The 18,283-nt window shown below is 35.6% G+C and overlaps 1 protein-coding gene across 1 annotated transcript in view; it reads left to right on the plus strand.

Moving 5' to 3' along the window:
- The first annotated feature begins 263 nt into the window (after positions 1 to 263).
- The window catches only part of si:dkey-233k19.3 (dynein axonemal heavy chain 11), a 75,454-nt gene continuing 57,434 nt past the window's right edge, over positions 264 to 18,283 (plus strand). The window contains exons 1-26 of the mRNA XM_059567508.1: positions 264 to 606; positions 756 to 899; positions 1,153 to 1,349; positions 1,968 to 2,157; positions 2,238 to 2,337; positions 2,471 to 2,682; positions 3,685 to 3,918; positions 4,052 to 4,219; positions 4,825 to 4,941; positions 5,156 to 5,293; positions 5,369 to 5,493; positions 5,583 to 5,778; positions 5,909 to 6,013; positions 6,101 to 6,496; positions 6,580 to 6,912; positions 7,176 to 7,430; positions 7,587 to 7,756; positions 7,889 to 8,111; positions 8,633 to 8,749; positions 8,912 to 8,998; positions 9,100 to 9,258; positions 9,348 to 9,431; positions 9,534 to 9,692; positions 10,989 to 11,111; positions 11,191 to 11,313; positions 16,778 to 17,002. Of these exons, the coding sequence (XP_059423491.1) occupies positions 391 to 606; positions 756 to 899; positions 1,153 to 1,349; positions 1,968 to 2,157; positions 2,238 to 2,337; positions 2,471 to 2,682; positions 3,685 to 3,918; positions 4,052 to 4,219; positions 4,825 to 4,941; positions 5,156 to 5,293; positions 5,369 to 5,493; positions 5,583 to 5,778; positions 5,909 to 6,013; positions 6,101 to 6,496; positions 6,580 to 6,912; positions 7,176 to 7,430; positions 7,587 to 7,756; positions 7,889 to 8,111; positions 8,633 to 8,749; positions 8,912 to 8,998; positions 9,100 to 9,258; positions 9,348 to 9,431; positions 9,534 to 9,692; positions 10,989 to 11,111; positions 11,191 to 11,313; positions 16,778 to 17,002 (4,596 nt within the window). The 5' untranslated portion in view covers positions 264 to 390. The remainder of the gene's footprint in view (positions 607 to 755; positions 900 to 1,152; positions 1,350 to 1,967; positions 2,158 to 2,237; positions 2,338 to 2,470; positions 2,683 to 3,684; positions 3,919 to 4,051; positions 4,220 to 4,824; positions 4,942 to 5,155; positions 5,294 to 5,368; positions 5,494 to 5,582; positions 5,779 to 5,908; positions 6,014 to 6,100; positions 6,497 to 6,579; positions 6,913 to 7,175; positions 7,431 to 7,586; positions 7,757 to 7,888; positions 8,112 to 8,632; positions 8,750 to 8,911; positions 8,999 to 9,099; positions 9,259 to 9,347; positions 9,432 to 9,533; positions 9,693 to 10,988; positions 11,112 to 11,190; positions 11,314 to 16,777; positions 17,003 to 18,283) is intronic.

The following is an 18,283-nucleotide window of genomic DNA, read 5'->3' on the forward strand; positions in this document are numbered from 1 at the left end:
TAAGAGAATTCTTCAGAATTTAACAAGTTTTAAAAAGAACTTTTTTGGAAAACTTTGGGAACATTAATGCGTGCGAGTTTGGTGCAAATTGACTATATTAATTTAATCGCTGCTGTTGACAGGTGGAACAAACATTTTGGTCATGACTGACTTGTGGTCTGGGTGGAGGGGTACATAATGTAGCATGTTGGATGGAAACCAAGGCAACCGGACGCTGTACCGCCCCTTTTTGCACTTTCTCTGAATTAAATCTCTTCAGCGCGCATGAAGCTGAACGAGCAATATGTAAACACGTGACACTGATTGCGTTCCACCTGCTTTAGAAAATACGCATCAACTTTTTCTTTTAAGGTTTGGACAGTTTGCTTCTGTTCCACAAGGACAACAAACATGTCAGAAGAGGAAGAAGCAGCGTTTTCCGAAGACCCCAGGGTGCGGTATTTAGGCGACATACTCTGCCGGATGCTCAAACTCAAAACTGATGCGTGGGACAAATTTGTCAATGTTGAAAAAAATAAAATGCTTTTTGCAACGTTTTTCGAAGCGCGTGTTAGACTGCTATTTTTCAGCGTGAACGCGTCCAACGCTCCAACTGTTTCTCCAGAGGTAAGTCAGCAAAAAGGCCTTGTGTTTACATATCCTTGTGTCTTATATTAGCCTAATAGGCCTGTTGAATCCATGCAAAATAGACCACAGGTGTGTTCCTTTAATACTATACAGCAACAATAAGCCGTTGTTTTACGTGTACACTTCAGGTTGGTCATCTCTCTAAAGACAAGAAAGTTTACATTCTCAAAAAAGGAAATTCCCCCATCCTGCCAGAAACCTGTAGGGGTTCTTTACTCTTTGGGGTGCTGTCACCCTCCTTTCTGCCACAGCTGTCAGACACCATGGAGAAGGTAATGAACACTTATAACCTCCAAAGTCCACAACTGTTTGATTTGCTGTCAAAAAAGTAAATAAATACACAATGAAACTGAATATTAGCAGGAACACCCACCTTTTCTTTTCTTTATTCAGCATAAGTGAATAGAAGTATACAATTTGAACATGTGATTTACATTGTTAAACACTGGTGTGATGCATGCAGTTGAGTACATGGTCATCAGCCTGTAAAAATGGCTGTAAAATTTGTCAATATTTTGCATCCAGGTCTGTCTGCCGCTTCTGTTGAACAAGAAGAATCACCAAATGTGGCCGAATATAATATCACGGGATGTGAGGCAACATATAGAGAATTTGCAAAGCAAGCTCACCGTGGTGAGGGGACAGTATTATGGCAAAACCGTCCTTCCTGTTCCTGCCCTCGGAGAATGGATAGAGCTGTGTCAAGAGACATCGATCACACTGTATGAATGTTTTTTTGTTTGTTTGGGAATGATATACAAAACCGTTATTGGTTTGGAGTTAATAATTTTTTTTTAAGAAGAAATGTATGCTTTTATATAGCAAGGATGCATTTAATTGATCAAAAGTAGCAGTAAAGATGTGCACTTTCATATATAAAATATAAGATAAAATATAAATAATTATAAATATTATTAACACTGATAATAAAAAATGTTTCTTGAACACTTAAGTACTGCCTGCTGAAAATTCAGATATGACTTCAAAGGAATAAATAAATCATGTTAAAATATATTGTAATAGGAAACAATTATTTTAAATTGTAATAAAGTTTCAAAATATTACTGTTTTAATGTATTTTTAATTAAATAAACAAAGCATTGGCCAGCGTAAGAGACTTTCAAATACATTTAAAAAACAAATCTTACCAACCAAGATAAATCAGACTTTAAAACAGTAACTCTAAAAAACGAAAATCTTAGTCTTGTTTTAAGATGAATTAATATGCTATATTTTTTCTGGTTATTGTCTTGTAGTCTGACTCTTAAGAGTAAGATTAAAAAGCATGAAGTGTCTTCGTTTTGTCTAAAACAACAATCAATTTCTCATTTTCAAACAAGCCAAGACAGTCACAACAGAGCCATGATACATGCAATTGAGTCCATGGTCATCAGCTGGATGCACATGATCCACAAAGTCTTAAGAGCAGATTCTGCTGACTTGATTGTGACAGAATTGAACCCTGGACCAAAAGCTGAACTTGATTACTGGAAATCCAGGAAAACGAACATACAGAGTATTCATGATCAGGTTCGTCTAGAAACAAGCATTTCATAGAGTATAAGCAAGCAGAAATGTTTTCTAATATACTAAATCTTTGTAAATCTCAGCTACACAGTCCTTGTGTTCAGAAAATGATGAGGATTCTGGAAATTATAGACAGCAGTTATTTCCCATCATTCAAGGCTCTGACAGAGGCTGTTTTTGATGGTAAGGCACGTGATTTTCCCAATACGTTTGATTAATACAGATGAGTTTTCTACTTTTCTTCCTACTACATAATACCATTCTGTTAATATTTTGCCTAGTTATCATTTATCATTTATGTGTATTTGTCTCTCAGCTTTGCAGGAAGCCAGAGCTATAGATCTTCACCTTCAACCTCTTAGATCATTGATCTCTCAACTGGAGGAGGATGAGTTTTCATCGTTCCATACACTCATTCCACCAGTCTTTCATCTTATATTTCTGGTCTGGACTCACTGTTCATTCTATCGTTCACCTGCTCGCATCGTTGCTCTGCTGCAGGAGCTCTGCAACCTCTTCATTCGGCAGGTATGACATATGTGCCAGTCTTCTAATTTATGCTTAGTGTGTTATTTGAAAATGTTCGGTTGCCAAATCGGTCATGTGGTGCGACGAACATGCAGAAACCTGCTCATAACTGTGTCAAGGTGAACAAGTCTCTTAAGATAAGATTATTTAGCCTTTATGACAAGGCAAGGTTAGTTTAGGTTTTAAAATGTCATGTGGAGCGACTACTCCAAAAATGAAATTATATTTTGGAAATAATAATTAATGATATTTGTAGAAAAAAATAAAATTATAAAAACAAAAAGATTGAAAATAATGATTACGATGTGTACACTCACATGTATTCAAGGTGTAAGAAAAACATAAATTTTACATAATTTTGCGTAGTACATTTTACTGGTTACTGGCTAAATCTTTAAATTAAAAAATAATCTTGAAAATAGTATCAAAGTCATATAAAACCAACATGAATACAAAAAAATACATTCCCTGGACCTAAATTTTATAATAGTGTTCCTTTCCATTTGTAATGGACCCCTATACTTTAAATATTTTTCCATTTTTTTAAATAGATCTCAAAATACCCAAAACAAGTCCAAAAATGTATTTGCTCAAATATGTTTTAAAATAAATGTGCTTCAATATTTGTTCCACCAATATATTTTTGGGGCATTTTTTTTTTTTATGTCTTGTTTGTGTTTTCTTGCTCCTGAAATACATTTTGAAATATATTTCAATATGTTATTTGAATGTTTTTATATGAAGGTTGACATGAAATGTGTTTTCAATTTTAAAATATATTTATATATATATTTATTTATTTGATTTTGTTATTTTTGTTCACTGTATGGGCAGTCATATGCACAATTTACCCATGCATCAGTCAATTACAAATCTTTTACTATTTATCTGTTTTGCAGAAGAGTCGTGTATTAACTGCAAGTTCTATTAAGGAGAGTAGAATTAGAATACAGATTAAAATTTTGTTCTTGTAACCAAAATGTAAATCTTTGCTCCATCTAGGCCACTTCATATCTCTGTGCAGAGCAGCTGCTGAGAGCAGAGACTGAAGATGGTTTGGAGAAGTTACAGACTGTGGTGGGAGTTTTCAGGTGTGTCAGGGAAACATTCAAGACATACAGACAGAAGGTGGCTGCTTTGGCCAGTCATTATTGTACACCACAGTGCTGGGATTTCCCTTCGGCTCTTGTTTTTACTCGAATTGATGGCTTCTTGGCTCGTGTTTTACATTTGAAGGTGAGTAGTACATCTTTTGAAGGGATCCAAATACACTTCCACTTTCAGCCGCAATTCAGTCTTATTCATGTGAGCAATAATGTTCTTTTAACTTTAATTTTGTGAGACATTGAAAAATGGCGATGTTTTCCAGGCTCTTTTCTCCACTATGCTTGAGTTCGAAAGGTTGGAGAAGCTTGTTTTTGGAGGTCTCAGAGGAAGGGTTTACACTGAGCAGGTCTCCCGACTATATGCAGAGTTTCTCCAGCTTTGCAAAACCATAAGGGATCAAGAATACAATCCACTCGATTTGACTTCTCAGGTATGGTTACATGGAGTGTATTTCTTGCTTGGGATTGAACAGAATCAGCCATAAGATAACATTCCCAATAAGTCATATAGAAACACGTATTTTCAATGGTAGCTTAAACAACTTGATGTCTGATAGTATGATAATAATGCCTCAGTGAATATGTCAGTGTAGATAATGTGATGTATGAGTGCTTGGTACAATAGCAGATATAACTCTCACTGTTTGTTTTAGTTGCTATAGTTCAATTTTATGGTGTTCCTGGGGCTTTCTTGTAAGTATAGGGTATGTTTGGATCCAACATGCCTGATATTTGGCAACCTTCTCAAAGGCTTAATTGTTCCCATAAATCATCATTTTTGTGCTGTTTGTCATGTAACTTTTTGGTAACACATTTATAGTAATGTTTAAAACCAAATATGTCACTATGAAAAATTATTTAAATATCAGCATATATTGTTCAACGCACTGTTACTTAATGTACAATCAAAAACAAATGATTAAGGAATTAATTATAATTTATATGAATTTGACCTGGATATAATATTATATTTAGCATTTAACTTATGAAAGACGTTAAAGTATTGATTTTCTTAAATTTTACATTTTGTGTAAAGGAATTCGAAAAAGACTTTTCAAGTTTCCAAGAAAGAGTTGCAGACTTTGATCGACAGCTGTCCAGTATTTTGTGCCTTGCCTTTCAAGATTGTTCAGGATTGGAATCAGTTTTCAAAGTAAGCAATTCTGGTGAGACCGATTTAGTTCAAATTAATCGGAAAAAGCATACAGTGCCTTGCAAAAGTCCTTTTTTTCACATTGTATTGTATTCAAAATAGAAGTTATTTAAAGCAGTTTAACATATGGCTGCAACATAACAAAATGAGACAAAAAAATTAAGGTACTGTAAAATATCCAAACCTGTATAACCTTTAATCTTTATGTTTGAAGCTGGTTGCTGTGCTCAAACCCCTCTTGGAGAGAGACATCATAAAGGAAATGTTTGTTCCTAATTTCTCCAAAGTGATTCAGCTTTTTGCAGACGATTTGGACAGATGCAAACACCTATTTGATTCTCATCTTGAGCAGGTAAAGTAGTTGTTTTTCAACAGATTTTTGTTCTTGAACAAAGAGGACCTTGTTTAATTCATAATTTAATTCCAGAAAAAGAGGAACAAACTGCATTTGAGCAAGAACATGCCTGCTATGACAGGTTGCCTGAAGTTGGCAAAAATGCTTAGAGACAGAATTCAGATCCCTTGGAACAACTTTCAGTTTGTTCTGGATATGTAAGAGTTTTAAATTCTATTCAGATTGTTACAGTTTTCTCTTTTCTTTAATGCTAATAATGAAAGATGATGGTGCATTTATTTTACAGGAGTATCGAAGGAGCGGAAATGGAACTGGTCTATCATAAGTACCTGGAGATGTCCTCTCATTTAGATGAGTATGAGAATCAGGTCTATTTGAGCTGGTGTGGCAATATTAACCAGGTCTGCCAGATGAACCTGGGTCAGCCCCTAATCAAAAGAGATCCCAGCACTGACCTGCTGTCGGTAAACGTCAATCAAGAGGTGAAGAACATAAATGTAGTGTGTTTAAATCTATAACAGCATAAGGCATTCATTTAAATTGTTAAAGCGACTAATTTTGAGGAATCCTTCAGTGTATTCATTTGCATAATACTGAACTTTTTCACCTTAGCTGATTGCAGTGCTCAAGGACGTGAAACACCTGAAAATCTTTGATCAGATGAACATCCCTTCTGCTGCCATGAAGGTGTATGAAAATAGAAAGATGTTCTTTAAGGTTAGTAAATGTGTAGTTTGTTTAGTATCAGTTAAATTTGGTTACTCTATGGCATGAATATGAACATTTTTACCTGATCTCCATTAGAACCTTGGGAGCCTACATTTACTGGTGCAGTGGTATAACAAGGTGAAGCAGACAACTCTTGAAGTGGAGGCTCCTCTTATGAAAGAGGAGATGGAGACTGTTGACCTACAAATCCATCAAGCAGAAACTGAGCTTACATGGCAAGACCAGAACTGCAGGAACTACATCTGCACACTGAAGGACACTGTCTACCAGCTGGAGAGAAGACTACAAAAAACTAAAGACAATATTGAGATGATGAAAGTTATGATGAATGGTTGGAGCAAACAGCCAATGTTCTGCAGAAAAGACCATAAGAAAGAAGCAACACTACAACTGGATGATAAAGCAGGAAGAAGGGCTAAATGCTACAGCAGTCTCAGGAAAGATGGAGAAACTATCCATAATTTGTTACAGGTGAGGGAGCGTCTTTTTATAGATGGTTTTTGCTACACCATATTTCTCTAACATTAATTTTTTCTGGTTTGTTTCTTTCCCAGGAAAGCATGGTCCTTTTTGCAGCGGATAGTTCTTCTGATGCATGGAAGGCCTACTTGGAGTATGTAGATGACATGGTGGTGGAGGGGTTTTTCAGTGCTGTCTCAACTTCTCTGGAGTTTTTCATCGAGAATATGGAGGGATCAGTGAGGCAAGCTCCTTTGTTTGAGGCTCAAATACTACTGATGGGATCTGAGATAAAGTTTAAACCGTCTCTGGATCGAGATGGTGGTGATGGTCTTTATGAATTGGTGGAAGAATTACTAGGAGATGTGTTCAAGATGTCTGCTCAGGTGAAGAGGGTGGCACCTCACCTAAGCGTGGAGGACTATCAGGTATTGACAGTTAATGAATTTAGAGTGGCTTCCAAATATCTGAGACCACATTGAAAATATGGGATTCAAAATAAAATGTATACCTGGAAATATATTTATTACATATATTAATTGGTTAATATAATACATTTTTCTAAATTATTACATTTTCAAATTACAAATTATAATCATTTTCACTAGTGATCTCAGACATTTGTATCCCTGCTCTTTCTCTTTATTTCTGAATATGCAGAAATTTTTTGGTTTTTTGGTACGTTGTTTAGGCTGACGTCGAGGACATGCTAGACCTAATAGATCTCCGACATGAAGTGATGGAGAGAGTTGATGAAGTGATGAAGAAAGCCTTGCAATACCAGGACACGCTTATCAGCTACAGTCCCCTGTGGCTTGATGACAGGGTTGAATTTCTCAGGCAGTTCCTCCTCTATGGTCATGCACTGACAGCTGAAGATTTGGAAGCCTATGGAGAAGATGCATTTCCAGAAAATCCTCCCAGCACAACACAATTCAAAGAACAGGTGAAACTATGCAGCTTTTAATGTTTCTTCTTGAATATCAGGTTTTGAACAACGTATTAATTCAGCATTAAATCTAGATGTACATAGATACCTGTTTTCTGATAGTAGTAAGAAAGGTTTGTCATTTTATTAGTAAGCTGTCTCCTTTCACAACAGATGAATCATTATGAAGAAGTGTATGCAGAGGTCAGCCGTTTGGAAGACTGTCAGGTGTTTGACGGTTGGTTTAGAGTGGATATCCGTTCATTCAAGATGAGCCTTTTAAACATAATCAAAAAATGGAGCTGGATGTTTAAAGAGCACCTGATGTCTTATGTTACCGGCAGGTGAGAGCCCCTTTCGTAATTACCTAGAAAAATCAATTTAATGTCCCAATTTTCCTTCAAATTCCAAATGCTTTCCTTAGTCAATAAAAGCAATAGATTTTTTGCTGGGTTTGTGATCTTGGTTTTGTTCAGTATTGGTGAACTAGAGGAGTTCATGCTCCGGGCGGAATCCAGGCTTAAGGAGCCGGGGTGTGGTGGAGACTACCAGGCTCTTGTGCAGGTGATGGGTTACCTGCTGGAGATCAGAGACAGGCAGACTAGTACAGACCAGCTTTTTGAACCTGTCATTGATGTGGTCAATCTTCTGGAGCAGTATGGAGAAACCCTACCTGAGTGTGTTCACATGCAGCTTGAGGTGTGAATTTGACAGCTCTTAACACTAACTATGAAACAGGAATTATGTAATGAGGTGGCCATTTTAAGGATGTCATATTTGTATATCTGTTTTGTTATTACCTTTTTTGTAAAGTTCTGTCAACTTTATTGGCAGCATTGGCTCATTTTGGATTTCACAAAGAGCTACACATTCCAAAAAAGTTGGGGCAGGTAGCAATAAGAGGCCGGAAAAGTTAAATGTACATATAAGGAACAGCTGGAGGACCAATTATTAACTTAATAAGATAGACAATTCTATTTCTATTAATTTTCTAGCAAATTTCAACATTAATATCAGTCTTTCGTACCGTACATTCTATTATTGTGATGCCTAAATTCACTTGTAGGATTTGGAATGATTAATTAAAGTTTTTAGCATAGGCCATGCTGTCTAAATAATTAGCAGTTTATTATTTTTCCCAGAATTTTAATATGCTTGCATTACTAAAATGTTCTGGATGAGGAACGTTTACTAAACTGTAATGCATTTAACCGTCTCAGGAGTTGCCAGAGAAGTGGAACAACATGAAGAAATTTGCCTGGTCATTGAAACATGAGGTTGCTCCTCTTCATACTGCAGAGGTGGCTGTTATTCGCAGGAAGTGTGTGGACTTTGAGGTGAGGTTCTCTTTTCCTGATGGCTTAATAGTGATTCAACTGTAAACTTTCAGTTCTTTAAGTAAAATTAAAGGTTTTTAGGTTTAAAAGTCTGAAGTTTTTTTATTGAAACTTGAGGATAAATATGCTTATGTTTTTGCTGATTTATGTCTCTCGTTACAGAAAAAGCTGAGTCAGTTTCGAGAAAGGTTTAAAAGAGAAGCTCCTCTCCAGTACAACACAGAGAAACCATATGCTTGCCTAGATAAAGTAAATGATTATTTATTCTAATTCACACAAACCATCATACCACAGAAGTAATTTTCATTCATTTACATACATTGACCTTTTGTTTATGCTGTGTTTGTTAGTGTCACAGGGAGATGCTAGGTTTAGAGGAAGAAAACGCAGATCTCCAGGAGTCCTGTAAGCTGTTTGAAGTGAGCAGCCCTGATACTAAGCAGCTCAGGCTCTGTCAGAGAGACATTGCTGTTTTGAAACAGCTCTGGGATCTGCTGCTTTGTGCGCAGGTGGTGATTGAATTTTTACCAAAAATAAAATACTTGAGCTTTCAGTTTTGCTTGAAGTGTCCATCTAACCTAATGCTGTGTCCTCACAGTGCAGTATAGCAGAATGGACAGGGACAATATGGCGAGAGATCAATGTAGAACATATGGAGACAGAGCTGAAGAGGTTTACAAAAGTAAGAATGCATGTATCAGTCTCATAGGAAAACCCTTTTGGAAGGGATTTTAGTGCTCGTCTATCAACTGTTTTTCTAACATCTGACTTCATGTTTGTCCAGGAAATGCGGATTCTTGATAAAGAGGCCCGTGTTTGGGATGTGTATGTGAGTCTGGACTGTGTGCTCAGGGATCTGTTGGCTTCTCTGAGGGCTGTGACAGAGCTTCTGAACCCGGCCATGCGAGACAGACACTGGGCCCAGCTGGTCAGGACTACTGGGGTGAGAAAGAGGGTTGCAAATGAGACCGGAAAACTTATTTACTGTACCGTATTTTATGAACTATTTCAAATGTGTAGATTAAACAAGCCTATATCACTCATGGTCAAATTTTAGTCTAAAACAATTAAAGGATATATATTTTTTTATTATTATTTTATTTTTTACTTTGTCTTTTCATTATTCTAAAGTCAGGTTTTTCTTTCTTTCCTTGAACACAAAAACAATGAGAATGTTGAATAGTAATGAGAATAGTAATGCTGCTTTTCTACATAGAAAGTGAATTATGACCAAAAATGTCATCATTAAAGTATCATAAAAGTACAATAATGACTCCAGTAATGTTGAAAAAAAACAAAGTTGTTTACTTTTTTGTTTGCTTTTTGTCATTTTTGAGGTTGATGGCAATAACTTATTTTGCATGTAAAAAGTAGTGCTGTCAAATGAGTAATCACATTCAGAATTATTATTATTTTTTTTTACATATGAGTCTGTTCTGTGAATATTTATGTATATATAAATACTAACACATGCATGTACTGTACATTATATATTTAAGAAAATGTTTATCTATTCAATATTTATATATGATATAAAATATAATAATAAAAATATATAAACATATATGTAAATATTTTCAAAATATACTGAATGTGTGTGTATTTATATATACATAATAAATAAACACAGTAAACATGCATATATTATGTAAACAAAAACTTTTATTTTTGATGTGATTAATCATTTGACAACACTAGTAAAACACCACTTCAGCATTCTGCTAAACTTTTTATTTGTGTTCAGTAAAAATATATTAAAATGGTATGATGCATCCTGCACACTGCTATAGCATTTGGGCATTTGACTTTCATCAGACATTCTTGTTTTTCAGTAAAAATTTATTACCATTTAAAAAAAAAATAAAAAAAATAAAAAAAAACATTCATATTTTACTTTTCATTCTTAATTGTATTACTTAATAAAATAAAAATCAGATTTTTTTAATATGATATTTTGCCTGACAAAATTTTGTTACATTTAGTTGAAAACAACACTTACTATCATGTCATTTTGCTCCTTAAATATTTGATTTAGGGATGTTTACATATTTTTCTGGAAGACAATAGCTATTATATTTATTATTATTATTATTCTTTTTATTAGTGCAATACACCACATGCAGGCCAGTAAATGATGACGATAGTGATACTTTTGTGATAGTGATAAGTGATATTTCTGTCATCATTTTTTACTCATGTTCAATATTAGTTTTCACATGTTTTTATGCTGATCTCTTAGGTTGATTTCACTCTGACTGAAGAAACATCTCTTGAGGATTTACTGGCTTTGCAGCTGCACAGATATGAAGATGTGGTACACAGTACAGTTGAGAGAGCAGTCAAAGAGATGTCCACTGAGAAGGTTCGATCTCTCGCAAGCCTTTATTTGCTTCGATACATTTCTGAAAATAAGAGTAATGATTTATTCATTTAACTTAAAGGTTTTGACTGAAATCAGCCAGATGTGGACACGGATGGAGTTTTCCTATGAAGAGCATTACCGTACTGCTACACCAATGCTGAAATGCAGTGAGGAATTTATTGAGAATCTGGAGGACAGTCAGGTATGAACACTGCTGAAATGTCACATGGAATTAGCTGGATGGTTTGCACCAAATCTTACACTGATATCATGCTCACTTAGCATATCAGAAAATGTTAACAAGCTGTTGCTTGGCAAAATAAGCGGTGCGGCAGGGGTCTTTATCTCCTTCTCTAAGACCATCCCACTATGCCGAGAGAACGATCTTTCATTGTCAGCCGCCTGTATTCACACGGCTGATTTATAGAGACCACACATTGCTGGCTTTGTTATCACGCTGTATGTGTAGGGGCCAAAATCTAGCCAAACACATCACTGTTGACAATAAGTCTGCCGTCTGTGCGAAACCGGCCCCCTTACACCCACATGTCTGAAAACATTAAAGACAACAGAAGGGCACTAACACAACCTGGACACAAAAACAACATGGGCACATCGCACTGGAGAAACCAAAACTCAAATAATTTTTGGATTACTTTTTGCAAGCCTAACAAGAGTCAAGCCTTATCACCTCCAAATGGGAATTGAACTTTAGGCTGTACACTATTCATCTTTTTAATTTTATTTTAATGTTTTAGTGTTATTATTATTTTTTATATTTGTTTATTTTGCCATTATGAACACAGTAACAATACAGCAACATCAAAGCAAATAAAAAGTTCAGACATAATTGCAGTAACTGTAATACAGTAGGTAATACAAACTTAAAATGTAAATTCTAACTGTTTCTTTTGTTACATTCCCCCCTTTCTAATCTAGGGGCTGGGGGAAAGCGTAACAAAAATTGTGGGGAGAGAGTGAGAGAACTCCCGTCTCCAGGTCCCAGGACAAACACAAATCGTCACACCAGTTGTAAATATAAAAAGACATACAAGGTTTATTTTAAATTAATCAATGGGATACAAACATAAGGCTTCGGGAGGGGAAAAGCTAAAACAACAAACAAAAGGAACTCTAACTGAGGGTTTATAAAACTACCTTCCCTAGCATTAAAAGAAATGAAACAAAAAGACAAACACTTCCCTTAATCCCTCTCTGATCAAACACTGGGGAAAACGGATTCTCAAGTTAAAGGGCATCCTCCTCCCTACAAATGATATCACAATAACAGTTGTTCTATTTTGACAAACATAATCTTAATGGTACATCTGGCCACACAGGCCAACATAGCACAACAGCATACAACTAGGGGTTACTGTAACACTCCAACTATTAATGGCAACTATTCACACAGAGTTACCATACTCTAAAGAAGTTAGCACACAGCATACCTTCTTTAGTGTTTACACCACCCCACAAGTTACAACAAAACACTCTGAAAGTGACAAGTGCTGGGACCTGAAGGTGACAGTCTCTCAGAAGCAAGCCTCAGTCTCTCTCTCTCTCTCTCTCTCTCTCTCTCTCTCTCTCTCTCTCTGTTTGGAGGTCTCTGAATCTTTTATATAGTGCTCCACCCACACCATAACGAGCTGGAACACAATTCAGGTGGCTCAGGGCCGTGCAGAGACCTTTGGAGGGGCAGGTGCTCAAAGTATAAAAGTGCTTGCTGTTCCCTGCTCCCTTTCTGTCACTTGTGCCTCTACATTTCCCTATTTTTCTTCCTCTGTCTCCATCTTCTCATCTGGGGCCCGCTTCACAAAGGAGGTTAAGTGAAAACTCTAAAAAGAGTATGTTTACCCTGAAATGAGGGAAACTCTAGGTTTTCGGTTTCAGAATGGGAGGTTTGTCAAACCTGAGAAAGCAGGGTAAGTAAAGCCCGTTTCTGAAAGAGAGGTAACTTACACTCAGTTTACCATGGTAACTTACACTATGAACCTAACCTGGATGGGAGCAGGTTTTCTTCGATAAACCCAGAGTTTCTTTCGCTCTACTCCCCCTTTTTAAACACTTCATTAATGCACGCTGGAAAATGCTCTTCTTACTAAGTGTTTTTTTTTTCTTTTTTGCCCAAGTACAAATATAAAAAAAAATTATGAAATAAAGATTTTCTATATAAGAAAATGATATAAGAAATTTTGTCTTGTTTCCTGGGGGGGGGGGGGGGGGGGTTTATTACCACATTGGCATATAATTTAAGCAAAATTATATGCCAATGTGGTAATAAAAATAATCTTAATGCAAATGGTAAACCTTATTCTGAGTGTCTATTACTAAGTGCAAATCTACTGTAGCTCCGCCCTCCATCGACACATAATGTTAAATATGACACATGTGAATAACGGCTTCAGTGGTGTAGGCACTAGGCAGTAATGTTTTTGGCACGGAAACTAGCTTGTAACGCTATTGATTGGGTTAGAGTCAGGCTTTTGCCGAGCTCATTCTTCTCACTTTTCCCATCACATGTCACATTAGAATTTATTTTCAATAAAAATGAACAAAATGTTCTAAAAGTGGAAGTAAAGTGCCTAACGAGTGTTTAATAATGATACAACTATTTATAATTGTAATAAATATAATCATTTACAATGTTATTATTGCATCCTGTTAATGTATAACAATACTGAGGTACAAATGTATCCGCCAGTATAAAGTATAACTAGCATCTAATTATTATTTACACTTAGTCTGTTGCAAAGAACTGCTACTTTTACATGGTAAATAGAATATATCACGATTTTCACTGTACATTTTTTTTCTGTAACTAGCATCTAGAGCTACTTGCACTTAGCCTACTGTAAATAGGATCCATCGCTAAGAAAGTATGTAAATTCCACTTAGTGTAAATAGCCACTGCCGTATTTTTCTTACTCTATTGACGGATCATTTGTAAAATAAGAAAAATACACTTAAAATATTATTATTAATATGATTATCTTATATATATTTTTTGCCCATGAGATACCATAAAATGATTAGCTATTAATTCATTAATCTAATGTTCTGCCAGTTTTCACCTGTGATATTATAACACTGATAAGAATTACATTTGTATCGAGTCTGAAGTATGCAGATGGATTTTTGGCGGGAGCTGTTGCCATGGTGAATCGTAATATTGGCGCTCCATTGAAAATGGCTTTTTATAGTAGTGGTGCACGCTCTTAACTCAGAGTCAGTCAATTTAGAGTTGATTAAACCAACTCATTTCAGCTGTTCTGTAACCGAAAACTCAGAGTTTCCCATCTCAGGGTAAGTCAACTCGGAGTTCAAGTTTAAACTCAGAGTTGGTTGAACCTCCTTAGTGAAACGGGCCCCAGCTCTATTACTTTCAACTCTCTGTCCATTTAGAAACAAGGCATAATTTACTATTTCAGCATTAATCTATTATTTTAACCATCACTACTGTCTACTCTTGCACCTAATCAATAAGTTCACCTTAAATATTGATACAAAACATTAAACAACTGATACACTGGAATATAGTGATTAATATTATTATTACTGTTTCAGTTGTTGTTTAAAATTGAACACCTTTGCAATGTAAACAAATGACAGGCTACAAGTGTTATTCATGAATTTCCTTCACACTGCACTTTGATGTCAGGTGTCAGATTAAAAAAAAAAATATATATATATATATATATATATATATATATATATATATATATATATATATATATATGAAAGGTCATCATGTGACAGGTCATCATGTGGGTCATTTTATTTACGGCTAAATTATTATTAATAAATTTTACTAATATTTAGATTGGGCATGGGCAGGCATTCACAAAAGGGCATGTTAAAGAGCAACAGAGAAGCACAACAGAAAACATACAAAGACAAGCACTACATTTTACACAAGCAAATGAAAGTACACAGACGTCCCTATGGACGTTACACTTTCTAAGACTAATTATTCTATTAATATGTTTTGTCACACTATTTCCAATGCATTTTCTCTGAAAACATTTGGATACCTAAATTAATTGTTTGCAGTTTAAATAAATTAATCAACTAACCTCAGAATAATATAAAAAATATAATTTCATTTTAGACTCATTGTTAAGGTTTTTATTTATTAAACAATATATATTCACTGAAAATGCATTTTATTTTCTTTGGACTTTGTATACAACTCCATTTTCTACATAACTCCATTTACCAAAAGTATGACACTTTTTTAAACTTGTTTGGCTTTTCCAGGGATTCCAGTGAAGGCATATCTTAATGCATACAATAGAATTTTTGAAAATTGTGGGCCTCTAATTTCTTGTGTCTTAAAGGGGTCATATGATTTCAAGTTTTCCTTTCTCTTTGGAGTGCTACAAGCTCTTGGTGCATAAAGAAGATCTGTAAAGTTGCAAAGACTAAAGTCTCAAATCCAAAGAGATCTTCTTTATCAAAGTTAAGACTCTGCCACACCCTCCTAAAACGGCTCATTCAAACACGTCCCCACGTCTACGTCACTATGTGGAAATATTTGCGTAATGCCGTCCAAATGTTCACACAATGAAAGAAGGCCTGTTTTCAGTAACCACAGTTAGTGTTGAAGCAGTCATGTCAGGGAGATGCTGTGTATCTCGGCGAAAGCAAAAGCACTTTATTTGGCCTTCTGAAAGTAGATGCATTTAGGATTAAGATTACTTACAAGAGAATAGCAGTGCATGTTATGGACGAGCGTTTTGTGAACCTCGTAACCTAGGTAATTCTGACTTTGCTACGACAATCTGGTGCTTCCGAATCAGCTACTGTAAGAATGTTTTATTATTAGTTTAAGTATTTGTTATTGAATGTTCAAATGCAGAGTCAGCTGTCTTAACCATCCGTGGCTTGTCACGTGACTCTGTTCCCCTTTCGGGCTTGAACTGATGGTAAACCTAAGAACATTATTAACTGTCTTTACATTTATTTTGAAAGGTGAAGTTCACGATTATGGAAAGGGGCGTTACATTTCCGACGAGTGCTTGCGGTGTTCGGTCAGTCACAATGCACTGGGTCAGCTGGCCAATCAGAGCAGACTGTGCTTGTCAGAAGGAGGGACTTTGTAGAAAATAGGGCTACACGATAAATTGCATGCGATTATTTAATGTGCATCTCGTCAGTAAAGCCGGTTCTGTAATCAGCGGTAAATCTCTACACGTGTGTGTGTTTACACATGGAGCAGCATTAACTACACAGAGCCGACCGGCTTTACTGACGAGATGCGCATTAAATATCGCATATGATTTATCATGCAGCTCTATTAGAAAACGATGCATTTGAGAGAGGCGGGGCATAGAGGACCTATAATAATGTAAATTATTTGAAAAAGAATGTTTTTTGAAACATTAAAGCATGTCAACATATTCTGTTACACCAAATACACAACATATTGATCTTTAAAAAAGCATCATATGACCCCTTTAATGGGAGTCTGAATCACTCACTGACAGTTGAGTTGTATCAGTTAAGGGGGACCAACTTAAGTTCATAGATCATAAAAGATATATGATATAAAATAGATAAGATAACTTTATAAAAGATAGATACAAGATAAGATTTATAACTATAAGGAACTGTACAAGAAACTGGACAGAAACTATATGCTTCTCTATATGTTTGTCTCTCAGGTGCAGCTGCAGGTGTTGCTGCACAGTAAGCAGGCGGCGTTCTTCCATGAGCAGGTGTTGGGGCTACAGGCCCAGCTGACTCGGGCTGACTCAGTGCTGTTGCTCTGGCTGGAGGTGCAGAGGACCTGGGCTCACCTGGAGAGCATCTTCATGGGCTCTGAAGACATTCTTCATCAACTGCCGGACGAGGCACATCAGTTCAGCTCCATTGATTCTGACTTTAAGGTATGCTTGAATTCCTCTTGCATGCATCGATTACTGGTGCCCTGCATGAAAAGTTTAAGGTTAAGGTATGTGATTTTTGTAAAGGTTTGTTTATTCAGAATAATATTCAGAAAAATTTATTTTTGTTAAGCTGATTTCGAAATGTTAAGATTGAAAAATATTCTATTGAAATTAAACATAACACAACACGTAGTGCATCGTAAAAACCAAGATATGTCTCTTTTTCTGTACAGATTAGTAAATCGTTGTTATAAATTGTATATTATGTAAGAGCACTGACACAATGCCTTGCTCATGGGTTTAATTCCTAAGGACTAAAAGTACTGATCAAATGTAACATTAATGTTTCAATGTAAAAAAAAAAAAAAAGTACTACAAGTAAAAAAAAATGCCATTTTAATATTATATTTATATTATATTAAACCGTATTAACATATATTAAAAGTAAACTTTTAAAAGTGACCAATTGCAGTGATGTTCATTCCACTTTTGACCATTTTTTATTTAATTACTGAAAGAGAAATTGGTAAAATAATTACTTCAATGAAATTAAGGCACAATTTAATATAAAGTGTATTTAATTACTACTTGCTAATATTTAAATTAGTATTTTATTATTAGATATTAATATTATTAAGTTGGCTTGAAAAAGCCAACTTACTGATCTATTTAATCTTATTATTCTTCTTCTGAGCAAAATTTTAAACTATCTCCTCCTAGAGCTTTCAAGCTAGAACCACCAAACTCGGGTCAGACCTTCAGACTGGTCTGACTCGGGTTGCTATATCTTTTCTAACTGATCCAGCCTATGGTTTTCGTAAACCAGACTACCAAAACCACCTTAAATCCCATAGACTTTCATTGAGGGGGTGCAAACTTTTACAAAATAAGACTTCTAATGTATTTAAGCTGTCTACTACCATAGCAAACCATAAAAACTCTCTACTGAGAATACAGCTAAAACCAGCCTAAGCTGATCAGTTGTTTTAGCTAGTCTCCCAAGCTGGTTTTTAAGTGGTTTTGACCACTCTTACGCTGGTCTTAGCTGGGTTTTAGCTGGTTTTTACTGAGTCCACTGGTTTTAGCTGGTTTTGGCCAGATTAGCATAGAAACATGCTAACAACAAGCTGGCCTTGGCTGGTCTTAGCTGGTTTTAGCTGGTTTTCTTTACTGAATAAACTGGTTTTAGCTGGTTTAGTATAGAAAAATGTTAATAACATGCTAGTTACTTGTTAATCAGACTAGAAACATACTTCTAACATGGTTTAAAGTGGTGTTGGC

The sequence above is a fragment of the Carassius carassius genome, chromosome 15, assembly GCF_963082965.1.
Source record: "Carassius carassius chromosome 15, fCarCar2.1, whole genome shotgun sequence".
Lineage (NCBI taxonomy): Eukaryota > Metazoa > Chordata > Actinopteri > Cypriniformes > Cyprinidae > Carassius > Carassius carassius.